Below are 15,984 nucleotides of genomic sequence, written 5' to 3' on the forward strand. Positions count from 1 at the left end.
GATTTAATCCGGTGCTCATCGTCAGACCATCGAGCCAGATCGCAAGCCAAAACCACATCCCACAAGACTTTCAGGCCAATAATGATCGAACACCCGTCCGACAACAACTCATTAACGACGAGGAGGACCGACGCCGACCATGAGCGCCGCCGGACTAGGAGGAAGTCGCAAACCCTAGACCCAAGCCGGCCGAGTTTTTTGGAGCTCGAGAGCCTGGCAACTCTTTTTAATATCTAACTTACATATATGACATATAAAATTATTCAATGTTTGGTATAATTAAATTGTGATTTATTACAAGAAAAATCTATTAAAAATATAATCTAGCATGAGAAAAAAAGTTTAGAAATTTTTTTTTTCTCCAAAGTGCTTAAATTCTGGAAAATCAATAAAAAATAAACTATTCTAGATTTTTCAGATCTGTCTTCCTGAACTCGTGGAACACCAAAATCTCAACCATATTTTTTAATAAATTTTCTCTAGTTTTTTTTTTTTAGGGCAATGGAAGACTAATCCATTGATCGAAATCATGACGACCTCACTCGGTCAAGCATGAAGGGTACAAGCACCCCTCATATTACAATGCAAGCTTAGTAGAGTACTACAATCCAAAACATAAACTCCAAAAAAGACTAAAATCCTAAAGGAATTGCTGAAAACAAAATACAGAATTGAAAAAAACTCTCTAACCCTATACTGCCCTAGGACCGAACCACTGGTCTGAACATCTTGACGCCTAAGACCCTATTGGTGTACGTCGCAACACTCAGCCCAGCCACAGCAACATTCGAGGAACATTACATGATAACGAGCAGGATAGGCCACCTCCCAGAAATCCCAAAACCAAGCCTGACCCAAGTGTTGGAGGAAGAGGAACTGAGCCAAATAGGCCCAGGTCACCAGCCTGCACCTGCAGCCCAGATCGGTAGAGGCCCAAACAGCCCACTACCCAAACCCTTCGCCTTCCACCCCCAGATCGACCGGCTCTGACCTTTCAGAAGATGCAGCCTCCGCCCATCACCGCTCCGGTGGTCGACCACGATCTTCCCCCATCAAGATAACCTGATAAAAACCTCCTTGGATCTAACTGAGACCACCTGCAATCGAAAGAAGAAGACAAGATCCTAAGCACGAAGCCGTCGGTGAAGCCCCGACAAGCGCTTCACACCTCCACAGAAACCAGGCCGACGCTACTCACCGCCCTCCTGCAATTCGATGCCCTCCGATGACAATCAACGTCACAAAGCACGACCAAACGTCGCCCGTGCCTTCAAACCTAGCACCGGATCGAAATCCCAGCCGCTGTCCACGTACCCGAAGAGAAACGACGCTGTAAGACGTCCTCTGGCAGGCAGGATCGAACCGACTCCTCCGCCCTGCTGCACAAAACCCTAAGTTTCGGAATATTGAGCTCCGAAATTTTGGGAGCTGTGAGACTCCAAATCTGCTCACTTCTATTATACTTATGAGTATCCCAATACTTAATAAATTTTCTCTATTGATTTGGGAAGATTGGGAAAAATGAATGGATCGAGTTTTTTTTTATTCTTTCAAGAGGAGCGCATTCTAAAAATCATGTTCACTAATGGTATGATTATGGTATAGGAAAATTCAAAGAACAAAGAAGCTTGACATGGTTAGCGCATTAGGGCATCAATAGCATGTCAAAACATGTCCAATCTTGAAATTCTCTTATGTCATAAGCCCGTCATGGGTAAAACAAGATTCTTAGAAGTTGCAGCGACAGAACGCAAAAATTTCACCTGGTTTTATTTTTCTAATTTTTTACTTCGGAAATTTAAAAAAAAAAAAAACGGTTTGAAATTTTTTGAGTTTCCAGACTTTGACAGTTGCTTAGAAAACATGATTTGAGGGTGGAAAGATTCTAGCCAGAATAAGAACGTCCAATTTTGACTAAAAAGAATTTGTGCTATAGTACACAATTTTGGGTGAATGGTTTTGGATAATTTTATTTTTTTGACAACAAATTTTGAATTTGGTTCTTACAGAAATTTTTTTTCCCCTGCATAGAGCATGTTTTCTATAGTTCTTGTAGTGCATTATACCATCAGAATTGTATTTTTCACATGCCTTTTACAAGTGTTCCTCGACAATTGTTTGTTAAGACTTATGAGTACAACTTATTTTAAACAATGCAAGTGAGTTTTAACCATGTCTTCAAAATTCCTCCAGAACAATACAAAACGAATGTTAACAGATAGTGCTCATACCTAGTTTGTTTCTTCTTCTAGTTGCAGGATTAGTTTCGTTGCTTGGTGATTCTCCAGATGTTGCTCACTGAAATATTGCCTAACTTCCTTCACAGAGCTTTTTTTATGACGTCTTCGAAACTCTTTCTGCTAGATAGGTAAATGTAACCCTGCCATTCTTTTAACGTACAGCTTCAATCATCAGTCAAGAATAATGTTGTTGAAAACATCCACCAAATATCTACTAGATGGAATCTCTACTTTGTTTGAGACGTCAAAGATCTGAAATATTAATACAATAATGTGTAGCAAGGAATAGCTAAATTTGAAAGATAAAGTAATGTTAATCACTAGGATACCAAAGTGCTAAAAATTGGAAAAATTAGAACACCTTCCGATTTTTTTTTCCAATTGGAAATTTTCAATTCTATACTCATGATGAGATTATGGTACAACACATTTGAATAAAAAGTGGTCCTACTCTTGACATGGTTTGACACGTATGAACGTGATGTGAGGGCACTGTAGCATGTCACATTGTCAACTACAATATTTTTCTTCTGCCATAAGCTCATCATTTGTAGAGTATAATTTTATAATGTGTCTGAACTTGCGGAACAACAAAATCTAGAACATATATTTTTTTACGAAATTTCTCGATTATCGAATTGGGAAAATTGTAGAAAACTAATGAGACAAAAATTCTTTCAAGAGTAGCACATTCTAAGAATCATGTTCCACCAGTGTTGAAATTAGGGTGTAAGAAAATTTTAAGAACGAAGGGGCTTAACATTATTGGCACGTTTGAAATTACTATGGGGCATTGGTAGCATGTCAAACCATGTCAACTCTTGTGTTCTTGAAATTTTCTTGTGCCATAAACCCACTATTGGTAAAATATGATTTTTAGAATTTGCTACAAGTGACAAAACGTAAATATTCTGAGGGGTAAAACTATGGTATGTTAACATTTCTCATACATCAACTATTTTTATCACTTTAAGGACTCATGTTACCACTTTGAGGACTAATATTACTATTTTGAGGACTCATATGATAAATTAAGAAAATTTACCACTTTAAGGACTCATGTTACCACTTTGAGGACTAATATTACTATTTTGAGGACTAATGTGGTAACTAAGAAAATTTACCACTTTAAGGACTCATGTTACCACTTTGAAGACTAATATTACTATTTTGAGGACTCATTTTACCACTTTTAAGGCAATTGTATGCATGTCATACGTTAACACATTGTAGAATTTTCCTATTCTGAGTAGTTTTATTTTTACAATTTTTCTAATTTGTGCACTTTGAAAAATCATAAAAAAAAGATTGGGTCAAGATTTTCAAGTTTTGTCACTTTAACAATCACTTCAAAAGCATGATTTAAGAGTGTGAAGATTTTGGTGAGAAAATAGAAGCATCTGATTTTGACAAAAAAACGTGTGCCATAGTTTTAACTTTTAAGTGAGAAATCATGAGTTTTGACAAACATTTTGTTTTTGGAACAAAGTTTTGGATTTGATTCCAAAGGAATTGGGACATCATTCTATGGCGAACAACATTTTTCCATGCACTTAGCCTCACTTCCATCGACATTTCCATTCACCTCACACTTTCCATTGCAATTCTATTTAAGATTTCCATTCATCCAGAGTTTAGGATATACTTTTTTTTAAGTTTCAGCCTTAGCTATTTCCCTAAAGCCGTTTTCTCAAAATTTTCAGTCTCTAGCTAATAAAAATTGAGTTGTTCTTTTATTAAAGAGAAGTATAGTGGTCATTGGTGCTCTCCTAGTTTAGGTCGGTATAAAAATTGAGTTACAAGAGTGTAATCCTTAACACAATGCAGATTCAATAGAAAAATATGACCTCTCTCAAAATATTCCAAACTAACACAACCCATTATCAGAATGCAACATTGTCTGTTAGAAATGGAACCCAACAAAAGCAGCAAAATGGGGTGAAGACCACAACATGCATAGTAGCTCGAGTAACTTTTTCAGTGAATTATAAAATAATGGTGCCAAAACAATCCACTCAAGACGTACAAATGAAGACAAGGCCGGAGAAGTAAAGGGTAACACTGGAGATTAGTACAACGTCGATACCATTGGTTTCTCCATTCTACTTGTCTAAGGCATGTAGTGGAGTTTGTATAAATTGACCCGTCAACCCAGAAGTACCTACAATACAACTTCACTTCTTTACTTACAGCTTCAAGGAAAACAAAGATATCAGACATGGCAGAGAAGGAAGGAGGAATCGTCAAGAAGGGCCACGAAGAGGGACTGGCATTGGCAACTGCACTTCTCCAAGAGTTTGAGCTTCCACTCGGACTTTTGCCCCTCGCTGATGTGATTGAAGTCGGTTTCGTGAGGAGCACTGGCTACATGTGGATCGTCCAGAAGAAGAAGGTTGAGCACAGCTTCAAGATCATCAGTAAGCTTGTGAGTTACGACACAGAAATTAAAGGATATGTTGAAAAGAAGAGGATTAAGAAGCTCAAGGGAGTGAAGGCCAAGGAGCTCATGTTGTGGCCTCCAGTCAGTGAAATCATTGCTGATGAGCAACCCACTGGAAAGATTCACTTCAAGAGCCTTGCTGGCATCACCAAAACTTTTCCAGCTGAGGCATTTGCTGCTGGTCAGTGATGCGTGTTGATCACCAAGCAAGCCAAGGTCCAGTAGCAGCCTACATTTCATCAGTTTAAGATTTCAATTTCCCTATTTAGGGAAGCCTATTTTGTCTTTTCTTTTTCCCTTCTGTTTCGTATGGCTTTGTCATGGTAAGGTTTCTGATTGTGGTATCCTACTAGAAAAATAAAAATGCAGTTAATGATATATACCAATGAAGTGGATTTGATGCCAAATGTGATTGCAACATGCATGCATAATTATAATTTCCCAAATCCTTCCTTGATATTGTAAGATTCATAAAAACAGATAGCCCATCTAATCACAAGATATCTACCAAGGTATCCAAATCTTACTTATTATTATTCCCACAATAATCTAGCAAATGAAAAGTTCATGAAAATATAGGATTCACGTAATGGTCAGTTGGGACACAGGCCACAAATAACGAACAATTATGTCTTCCCAAAACTCAAATGTCGAGAAAAGAGTTTCCAAAAAGTCTGAAAACTGCTTCAACTTGGGGCATCAGTTCTGATTTAGATCTAATCACTACATAAGTTTCATATTGCAAGCAAAAGGGCAAAAATCCAGCAGTTGCAGTTAAAAAAAAAAATGTATCATTTACTGCGCAATGTTCCACCACATTGACAAACACCTCAAAGTGACTTCACAATCACTAGAATGTATGCAAATAAAGGAATGTCGATCATCAACTGAATCATAACAACCAGATCAAATCATAGAATATTAGCCACAGAAAGGAAGCAGAGGAAGAGAAATGAATTTTACTGCGTCTGCTGAAGTGTTAAAGCATATTGAAGCTTACTTAAGTAAGAGGCCTGATTAAAGCAGGTGGACTTGCAATGCATTCTGTGGTTTCGTTCGACCATCTTTAGCCTTCTGAGCTGACAGAGGAAACACAGAAACAAATGAGCTTTGCTTAGTCATAGAAACACTTCCGTACATCGTACATCATACAAAGAGAAACTAATTTCATGTACACATGCCACAAAAACAAGAGGGAAGGGAGTAAAAATGTTCCAATGAAAACATTCGATCAGCCGGAATGTTGCAATGTATATGAATGACTAATTAAACATTTTGGTCTATTTAGACCAATCTTATTTGAGTCCTTCATGACCGAATCCCCCACAAAATAAAAGCAATGAATAAAACCAGGAAACATAGAAAAACAACATCTATGTATAGGACAGATAAACATCTGAGACACAAGAATTTCAATTATTAATAGGTGACTATGGAGACAAATGAATTCCTTTCTCGATAAATAACTTTTGAGACAAAAGAATGGTGCCTCATTACGAGGCCAAGTATGTGTTACACTGCAATTCTCAAGTTTCAAAAACATTGTAAGAACAAGTGATGTGTGACAAATTTTAACAGCATCAGACAAAAATACTCTTCGATCATGCAGTTGCCGAGGCATGGAAGCATATTGCACCATTTTCAGTTTGACCATACCAGGAGCCTTACACAAGTCCAGAGTTAAATACATGTAAATCTAATAAGCTATTATACCACCCCTTCTCAATCTCCTCTTCTTTTACTTGATGAAGGAGGAGGGTTTCAATAATTAAATCTTCCCAATCAAGAGTATGCCTTCTCTTTCTTTTTCTTCCAGTCTGTACATCTTCAGAAATGCAAGCATCTGAATGAGCATTTGATGGATGCATAATCTTATGAATTCGCTGTTTGGCAGCATTTATCCTTTCTCTCCTCCTCTTACGGGCCTTGAGACCCTTAACATAAGATGGCGGCATAGGATCCAACCCTACGTCTTTCTCCAAAATATTCTTAAGCAGAAGCTTCTTGCTTAATTGTGACTTCCCATTCCACCACTCAGTGCAATCATGGGGATCAAAATACTGCCTCTCTTCTCTTTCATGAACTGCTCCAAACCCACCAGAGGACTTAAAACTCTCCATCTCATCTAAAAATTTTGAGTAAACCATGGCTAAGCATTCATGCGAAAGCTTCATCTTATCCATCCGCTGAGAATCATCTGAAACCTTCTTCAACTTTTCAACTTCTGCTGCAGCCTCATCTGCATCGCAATTCCTCCCCAAACACTCACTGACCACATCTCTCAAATCAATCCCAACACCACCCTCGGAATCCTTCTTCCCTCTAGGCTCCGACATAGACTTCTTCTCCATATACTGAATCACCGTCGGCGCATGCCTGAGAACATTTTTAACCGTAACATCCTTCCCCCAAGGCAACACCTGTGCAGCCTTCACAAGCGCCTCTAAAAGCTCCCTATACCTCAACCTACAAGTATTAACAACAGCATTGACTTCCCTAGCACAATCCTGAATACTAACACCCCCGACTCCATTCAACTCCGCCACCAGAACCAAAATCGCCACCACCATCGGAAGCGGCCGGCGGCCAGTGGTCAAGAACCACTTAATAGCACACTGTATCAAAAAAATCCCCTGCTTCTTCATCCTCTCCCTCACACTCCCTCCCAAACTCCCGAACCTCCTCCAATTCTGTAACGTCCTCTCATACAATCTCACAATATCAAACTCAGGGAAATCAGGTTTTTTCAACTCGAGAAAATCAACAACACGCATAATCATCCTACCAAGCTCGTAATCGTCGCAGCCGATCGTCGACGCGACCTCGGCGATCGGCATGGACTTGCTATCCCTCCTCATAGCAACATAAGCACAAGCACCGATCAAGACATTGAACCAGTTACCTTGGCCGAACTCACCTTCGGTGATCTTGGCGATCATGGCCTTGATCTCGTCGGCGCGGGACGGCGAGAGGTTGAGGCGGAGAGTGACGTCATCGATGAGGTTCTTGGCCTCGTAGATCTTGGTTTCGCGGTAGTGGTAGTCGGTGCCCTGGCCGGAGGTGCCGAGGCGGATGAAGGTGCCGGTGGGGCCGGAGACGCCGCCGTAGACGTCGACGAAGTTGTCGAAGTCTTGGAGGTGGCCGCAGTTGGAGCAGTAGAGGCGGCCGGAGACGTCGTCGGAGGTGAAGGAGTTGGAATTGCAGGAGACGCAGATGGGCATGGTGGTAGGAGATCTGAGGCGGAAATTGAGTTTAGGGATTTGGCGGTGGTGATTGTGATTTGGGTTTTTGAGAATTTAAAGGTTTGGGCTTTTTGGTATTTACACCCGTTCGTAACCTAATTCCAATAGGAAAGGGCAAAGGGGCGGCGGTCCTATTTATGATTTATATAACTCCTTCAGGAAATGTCCTCAGATAAAAAAACACCCACTTTTTTATCTCGTGATCTCACAAAAGAGAAAGAGAAAGAGAAAAAAAAAAAAAAAAACATTTCCTGTTCTCTTTCTCTTTTGTGAGATCACGAGATGTTATGCTTAGGGCTGGGCACCCAAAACCGAAGTCCCGGTCCCGTTCCGAAACCGTCCCGAAATTTGCCGGTACGGGCCGGGATCAAAATCTGAAATTTACTATTTGGGCCCGTCCCGTGGAAACGGGCCCGGTACCGGTACTAGCTTAGTAGAAACCGATTGATCCCGTCCCGTCCCGTTTGAATTAATTAAATTAAATCTTTAATTTTTTATATTATTTGGTTGGTTTTGATTGGGTAATTTAATGTGGGAACACAAAGGAATGACACACCTGATCAAAACATTTTGACCTAACTCACCTAAGTCCCTAAGCAGATGGCAGATCTGCATCCGATCCCCAATTCACCTCTTCTCCACTCTGGTTCTCTCCAGTCTCCAGATAGATTTATGTTCGGCAGCACTCGAGCAGCGACTTCGCCTCCTTCAGCCCAGCGACGTCTAGCTGGTTGCCTGGTTCCCGAGCAGGAATAAGATTTTCCTTCTCTTTCCTCTGTTCTCCGTTGGTTCGGCTGTACGCACTGAGCCAGTGATCACGACGATTCTACGAACCGCCGCCTCTACCACCGAAGACCTGCCAACACCTCCGCCCCTACCACCGCCTCCGACCGCCGTACCTCCTTCAGGTATTCTCTCTCATCCATTTCTCCTCCCTTACTATCGCTTCTCTATGAGTTCTAGGGTTTTTCTCGCACGTATAATTTCCTTCTCTTCTTCGGTAATTTCAGTTTTATGTGCTGTTCTGGTCCATTACTACTGTTAATTTCAATTCGTTTTCACACTATCGCTGCTAGTTTTACTGGATTTGGGTCCTCTCTCTCACATAATTGGGTTTTTGGATTGCTAGATTAATTGGGTTTCAGTTCATCTGTATCTATGGCTTGGGAGGATATATGCAGTTTGTAGAATTGAAAATATTGTTGGTTTGAAATATTAAATTGCATCTGATATGACATTATCCTGATCCAGATTTGATATAACAATTTGATTCTATGTCAGATTTACACGTTCAACAATCCCGAAAGCAAAGGGGAAGGGAAGGGCTGCAGTGGTAAATGTTGACTAATGAGTTTATGAGGTTGTGAGACTGAGTGTGATGAAGTGATGAAGGCTTTTTGAAATGTGTTTAATACTTCAAGACTTGTAGTTAACTAGTTTTTAACTTTTTATCATGTAATGGACTTTATAAGACCTACTGGACTTATTGTTGAATTCATGAATTGGTTTCTGTGTTTATTCATTTATTGAACTTATTGTTGGTCAATTGAATTGGCTATTTGCTGTGTTGCACATTGGAAGGCTTTCCTGTCATAATCTGCAATTTGCATTACTGCATTACAGCCATGTCATAAACTCATAATCTGCATTACTGCACTTTGAATTCATAATCTGCAATTTGCAGTTTTGCACATATTGTATTATTGTCCATCTTCACTAGTTCATTTCTTCTTTTCAAGAATTCTTCAATTCATTTTAGTATTTTACATTTTTACATTGTTTGATTTGGTTTAAGGCAAAATTGATTGTGTAGATTTATAAGTTGCAGTGCTAAGAGGACAGCTGCATCCTATAATGATTGAAATCTGGAAATTTTGGATAGCTGTTAAAGTACTCAAGTAGTCAAGTGTGAAAAAAAAAAAAAAAAAAAAAAAAAAAAAAAAAACTTTTCGGGTATCCCGAATTGGGCCCGATCCCGGTCGGTTTCGGTACCTTCGGTACTAACTTCAAAAAACCGTAATCCCGTCCCGTCCCGTCCCGAAAAAAATTTCCGGTACCGGGTTCGGTATCACTCAATAACCGGCCCGTCCCGGCCCGTGCCCAGCCCTAGTTATGCTCGTGACAATTGAAAGAGTAATGACAAATTTCTTGATTACAAGCTACGTGAGTGATTACAAATTTCTTGATTACTAAGTGAAGATTGTTTTTGTTCTCCATACATTGCGCAATTTGATCATGATTCAGTTTGTTTCTGTGATTTATAGAATGACGCGATTTTGCTGTACAAATGATAATGTGATCAACTGCACAAGGTTAATGTGAAGCTGGCATTATTTGACATGGAGGAGGTGGATGTGTTGTTCAACATAAACTCTCATTTGCCCAAAAATAGAAAACAGAACTCTTCGTCAAAGTAAGATTATCAAGCTGTAAGGGCGCTTGCGATTATGATGGATATGTTGAATTAAAAACTATCATAAAAGAGAAATTGAGAAAAAAAAAAAAAAAAAAAAGGAGAGATAGCTGTATAACAAATAACTTAATACATCTGATTTCATTGACACTTTTTTTCTGTGGGTTAAACTGACATCGAACAACTCTACAGGCTAACAGTTGCTCTAGTGAAGTCATATCTAGCAACGTTATCAAGGAGCAGAAAAATCCAGGAACTGTAGGTTAGCACTACTCAACCTGACAGTCAGCCATACAGATACAAGACAATATTAGGAAGATCACAATTACAACTCGAGGCTTCTCTCCACCACAGAATATTTGGCACACCAAACTGGGATCCAAGCTTCAGGAGGGCCGATGCTTGGTGCGATTCCACCAAGATGAAGCCATAAAGAACAGAGAAGGCAACTCAAAAACCATTAGTTAGCAGCCTGAGTCATGATATATGCACAAAAGCCAACAGAAACCACAAGCATAGCATGTAATACTTTCACATCTTTCTAGTTACAAAAATCAGAGTTCTATTGAAGGATAACTCTATGTTCAATTATACAACCATCTAAAATCGAAGCAAATGGACCATATAAGAAACAATTAACAATGTGAAGATTCAATCTATGTACTTAGGTGGTAACTAGTAGCAGAAGTGAATGTGAACTCATATGGATGCTTTTCTGCCATGAGTACAAGCAGTCCAACTTCTAGGGCAATGGAGGGGCATTGAAAATAGAACCCCTGTGGACTATATGTATATGTTTGTGTGTATAATAATTTATTTATGTATAATATATGTATCATCTAGATAAAAAGGTACAAACTATGAAGCCTCTTGAAGAAACACATCAAATAACCATGTATCACATTTAAAAACATAAGAAATAAAATTAATAATAATGCAATAACCAATTACACAAAATAGGGGAAGTATTGTCATCTACTAAGAAAATATAAAAATAATAAAATCCCTACTCCAGTAAACCATGTATCACAAAAATCATACTATCCTTTCGAATAAGTTCTACATTTAGATCAAAATAGATCACAAAACAAAGCACAACTAGAGAAGCAGATGAAGTGAAGCAGCAACAGAATCACAGCAGTCCATATAATCAATCCAAAGATTCATTGTCTGCAATCATGAAATCACCATAACCATTTAAAGCATTTGCGCCCAAGAAGCTTCTCAAGGACCTGAACCAAATACCCATCACCGTTCAAACAAGTAATCAAATCTAAACAAACCAAAAGAGAAAACTTGTAAGATTGAAACGAAGAGAGGGAAAAAAGAAAGAAAAACAAAAAGGAAAAGTAGATAGTGCATCTGCCAACTCAAATACTGCAAACACCTTGTAAAGCAGTGATCTTACTAACTAACAAAACTCATGATTTAAAAACTTCACACGCTTTTCAAAATACATTGATGAAACTTTTTCAAATAAAAAAAAAATGTGAGATGGAATCAGTAGACAGAACGGAAAAATACACCGCCGTCTGTGGATACCCATCCCTACGGTTGTCTGGCCGCTGCCTAATTCACAGAGGTGTAAACCAGGCATTCTATGTAAGCACTGTTGTATTTAAGAGAAAGCAAAAACAGAATCATTTCCTCTAAACAAACACGACAAGTGCATAAAAATGAAAAGAGAGACAGCACCTAATACCACTATATATAAGCAAATAGCACACAACTTGACTTTAAAAATTGAATATATGGGGGTGATACAATGTCTGTAGGTCCTTTATGAGAAATCTATTCATTGATTGCCCACCTAAAGCCTACATATAACTGTTCGTCCATATTTACAGCAGGTACACTTACTAACTGTCCCACCAAGAATTAGGACATGTTGGAGTCACATATTGATAAAAAGAAGAGAGCAAAAAGCCCAAATTTTTTTCGCTAACCAAACATACCAAGTGTAGTCTTCTAAACTTCAGAAAAAACACATAAAACAAAGCAACTACACAAGGATGATGAACTTGACTACTTCAGAAAAAAAAACACATAAAACAAGGATGATGAACTTGACTTGGTAGTGAAAGAAACAACAAAAAGCAAGAAAACACAATTATAAGAACTTTTCTATTCAAGCTTGGCACTTTACAACACTAAATTTGTGACACCTTCTAGTACCACAATTGACAAGTTAAACTAATGAAGGTAAACTATCTATCTATGATTGGAAAAAAAAAAAAAGGTGTGGAAACAGAAAAGAAAGATTACCTCAGTAGTAAGGTGGCGGATACATTCCTCCAGGTGGTCCTCTTGGCATTGAGGGAGCCTGATGATGCTGTGGTGGAGGAACCCCATAGCGCGAACTGTCTGGATAGACTCCATGAGGCATTCCTACCGAATTTGGAGGCAACTGTGGGGGCACCCCATACTGACTGAAACTAGTATTATACCTAGGAACCACTGGCTCATGCCCACCAGGATAACCCGGGTACTGCCCCGGCTGAGGCTGTGGCCTAAACATGCCCGGCTGCATTTGCTGCGGAGGAGGGACGCCTGAATTATCACCCGGGGGTCCTTGAGCGCCACCGTTTTTACCCTTCTTGTTATCCACAGCTAATTTGCAAGTCACATGATGACCATCAATGTTTTTCAAAGGCTCAATGAGAGCGGCCCTGGCACCTTCCTCGGTCTTGTACACGAAGAAAGCAAAGCCCTTTGATTTTCCGGTGGCCTTATCAAACCCTAGGGGACCTTCTTCAATCTCTCCGAAAGCCGAAAACGCAGACAACAATCTCTCGGAGGAGATATCAAACGGCACCGTCCCGACGTAAATCTTCCTCGCCGAGACATCGGCGCCGCCGTTGCTGCTACTGAACGGCGCCGAATGTCCGGCGGCGGCGTACTGCGTGACGGTGATTCTGCCGTCGATCTTCTTGCTCGGTTCCTTGAGCGCAATTAGGGCTTCGTCGGCGTGCTTGAAGGTGACGAATCCGTAGCCCTTGGATTTTCCGGTGGCCTTGTCGAAGATGACGATGGCTTCGTCGAGGTCACCGAAGGCGGAGAAGACGGAGCGGAGCGAATCGGTGGTGGTGTCGGCGCCGAGGCCGCGGACGAAGAGCTTGCGGAGGGTGAGGTCACGGTTGGTGACGTGGCGGAGGGATTCGAGGACGTCGGGGTGGCGAACGACGGCGTTTTCGAGGATTTCGACGAGGTGGTCGTGGGACATGGGCTGGAGGAGTTTGCGGAAGTCGTCGGGGGTTAGGGTTGTGAATTGGGAAGGCGGGGCCGTCGAAACGTCGCCGTTCTCGTCCGTCTTCCGCTTCTTTGTGAAGTCCATGGTTGGTTTTTGGTTGTGTGAAGAAGAAGAGGTTTGGGATTTTGGGGAGGACTGTCGACTTAGACGAGTTTGTGTATTAGGGTTAGTGTATGGATTGCACCACACTTTTATTTATAGGTGTGGGATGGTAAAGGACTAGTGGGCCTTTGGGTCTAATTGAGAGAGCCCACCGGACAGTACCTCAATCAGTTCATTGGGCCCAATATTTGGATCTTCTTCTTCTTTTTTTGGTTACATGTGGTCTTCAGCCCAAGCAAAAGCAAAACGAAGGAATCACAAAGAAAGTGTGTGTTTTTTTTTGGATTCAAAGGCTAGTATGGCAGCCTTCAAGCCATAACCATTAATGAAACTGCAGAATACAAGAGAAGGGGTGACATTGTCCCGTTCGGCCACACTCATCACCCATCGGATGGACCAAAGGCTAATGCAGGCATGGAGGCGCAGCCGGACGAGCAAATTTTCTCTCTTAGAATTGTTCTCTATTCTCTATCGGCTTGCCCCTATCACAAACCTCACAAAGCCATCCATATCATTGTGTTTGTGTTCATATGGAAGTTGTATGTCTCTACGATACATTAAGTAGGCTTAGTTCAATTCAGAGGTAGACTTAGTTTAATACAAAAATAGAGTAGAGTCCTAAACTAGTCTATCAATATATGGAGCTAGTTTACTTAGTGTATCGCTATGTTGATCGATATACAGTGGACGAACATCATGTTTGAAAAATTTTATGATTTTAACATTAAAACTACTCGAAACTATACATATATAGGGCACTAATTCTATGAATGGAGACAGACTGTGAGGTTTAAAGTGAGAAAGTTTGAGTTCCAAATCTGATTGACTATTTAGAAAAATTTCTCCAACTGAAATTAACGTTTTGTTTTAATTTGAGCAAAACTAGATTATCAAAACGAATCAATTTGAAACTATTATCACTAAGAAGCTTACCTAAATGTATGAATTCTCCATCTATCTTTGTATCTATTACAGCAAAGAGTAGACGCAAAAGCATACGATTCGAATAAATTCTACATTTATATCACGAAACAAAGAAAAACTAGAGAAGCAGATGAAGTGAAGCTCAATGCAAAGACTCATTGTCTGCAATCATAGTCACCATAACCATTCAGCATTCGCCCCTCAAGAAGCTTTTTCTGATCAAGGACCCGAACCAAATTCCTACTCACCCTTCTAATAAATAATCAAATCTAAACAAACCAAAAGAGAAAACTTAATACTATAACAAGGTTATATAACAGAGATAACCAACAGATTTTGTGTAGCACTAGAAAAACAAGAGAAGTACAACAGAGATTTCTATAATCTTTGGTTTTTCCTTTGATTTATTGAATACTTGAACTACAAACGAAGGAGATGTGCTAGCACTATCCCAAATTTTGAAACATAAAGGAATAACAAAACTAAGAAAGCAAATATGTTTTAGTTGTCGGGGCCAAAGAGACCGAAAAGAGGTTCATCAAAGTCGTCCTCCTCTTCTTCAACCTTCTCTTCCTTTGTCTCCTCAGCAATAGCAGGAGGAGCTGCAGCACTAGCGTCACCGCCAGAAGGCACAGATGCCAACTTCTCTTTACCGGATGCAACTAGCTCGGTGATATTTTTTCCATTGACTTGGGACAAGAACAATTCGATTCTGTCTCCATCAACCTCAGCTCCAACTGATTCGATAAGTTTCTTCAGATCATTGGCAGAAGGATTGGTGTTCCCTCCCAATCGAGCGAGCATGTAAGCAGCAATCACCTTCATCTTGTCTAACTTTTGGTTATTTGGTTTATGGAGTACTTAAATTGTGAATTACAAACTAAGCAGACGTGCTTTATATATATAGAGTACTATCCCATATCTGAAAGGAAAATCAATGATCCTAAAACATCAAAGAAAGCAAATCCTTTTCCTTGTAGGATAAGAAGAGGAAGGAATCCTTGTCCAAGTTATATTTCTGGCTAGGAAAACAAAACCTAGATCAAGTAGGAAACTAAATAAAAAGTCTATGGAATCGAAATCAGGGAAATGTGAATAATGGGCTCATTCTCTTCTCCGAGTGGGAATAGAACTCCCGCTCTTTAAGACCTGTATCAGAACCCAATTCTGGGCATGAATGAATAACCATGTCTCTTGAAAGACTAGTTATCTCCGATCAGAACCAAAACCGCTCCCCACCGGCGCCGAAGCTCCGATCGAGAGAGATCGATGTGGATCACGAGATCCCGACTCATGGTGTCGATGCTAACATGTTTGTGTCACCTGAACAAGAGAATTTAAACATTGTGAAGTTTGTATGAAGGACGAGGAAC

At 40.0% G+C, this 15,984-nt stretch overlaps 4 protein-coding genes, 1 long non-coding RNA gene and 2 other non-coding genes across 8 annotated transcripts; 2 read left to right on the forward strand and 5 right to left on the reverse strand.

Moving 5' to 3' along the window:
* The first annotated feature begins 4,458 nt into the window (after positions 1-4,458).
* LOC133731329 (uncharacterized) lies at positions 4,459-4,869 on the forward strand. Its single transcript, XM_062158726.1, has one exon. The coding sequence runs from the start codon at positions 4,459-4,461 to the stop codon at positions 4,867-4,869; it is 411 nt and encodes a 136-aa protein (XP_062014710.1).
* A 1,213-nt stretch (positions 4,870-6,082) lies between these two features.
* LOC133729476 (plant-specific TFIIB-related protein PTF2) lies at positions 6,083-8,000 on the reverse strand. The gene has a single exon (XM_062157014.1). The coding sequence runs from the start codon at positions 7,899-7,901 to the stop codon at positions 6,345-6,347; it is 1,557 nt and encodes a 518-aa protein (XP_062012998.1). The 5' UTR covers positions 7,902-8,000; the 3' UTR covers positions 6,083-6,344.
* Positions 8,001-8,331: 331 nt separating this feature from the next.
* LOC133729478 (uncharacterized) lies at positions 8,332-9,468 on the forward strand. The gene is made up of 2 exons (XR_009856380.1): positions 8,332-8,830; positions 9,204-9,468. It is a non-coding gene; the product is annotated as an uncharacterized LOC133729478 (long non-coding RNA).
* Positions 9,469-10,450: 982 nt separating this feature from the next.
* LOC133729477 (UBP1-associated protein 2C-like) lies at positions 10,451-13,749 on the reverse strand. 2 transcript variants are annotated; one of them, XM_062157015.1, is made up of 2 exons: positions 12,601-13,749; positions 10,451-11,567 (listed from the first exon to the last, which is right to left on the reverse strand). In XM_062157015.1, exon 1 carries the CDS (start codon positions 13,667-13,669, stop codon positions 12,602-12,604), a length of 1,068 nt encoding a protein of 355 aa, XP_062012999.1. In that variant the 5' UTR covers positions 13,670-13,749; the 3' UTR covers positions 10,451-11,567; position 12,601. The 2 variants fall into 2 exon arrangements, with proteins under 2 accessions (XP_062012999.1, XP_062013001.1); XM_062157017.1 differs by having other exon boundaries at positions 10,451-11,608.
* Positions 11,821-12,007, reverse strand: LOC133734965 (small nucleolar RNA snoR143). Its single transcript, XR_009858709.1, has one exon. It is a non-coding gene; the product is annotated as a small nucleolar RNA snoR143 (small nucleolar RNA).
* Positions 12,099-12,200, reverse strand: LOC133734943 (small nucleolar RNA snoR103). Its single transcript, XR_009858688.1, has one exon. It is a non-coding gene; the product is annotated as a small nucleolar RNA snoR103 (small nucleolar RNA).
* Positions 13,750-15,112: 1,363 nt separating the features above from the next.
* Positions 15,113-15,436, reverse strand: LOC133731330 (large ribosomal subunit protein P2-like). The gene has a single exon (XM_062158727.1). It carries the CDS (start codon positions 15,434-15,436, stop codon positions 15,113-15,115), a length of 324 nt encoding a protein of 107 aa, XP_062014711.1.
* Between the last annotated feature and the right edge of the window lie 548 nt (positions 15,437-15,984).

This window comes from Rosa rugosa, chromosome 2 (genome assembly GCF_958449725.1).
Source record: "Rosa rugosa chromosome 2, drRosRugo1.1, whole genome shotgun sequence".
NCBI lineage: Eukaryota > Viridiplantae > Streptophyta > Magnoliopsida > Rosales > Rosaceae > Rosa > Rosa rugosa.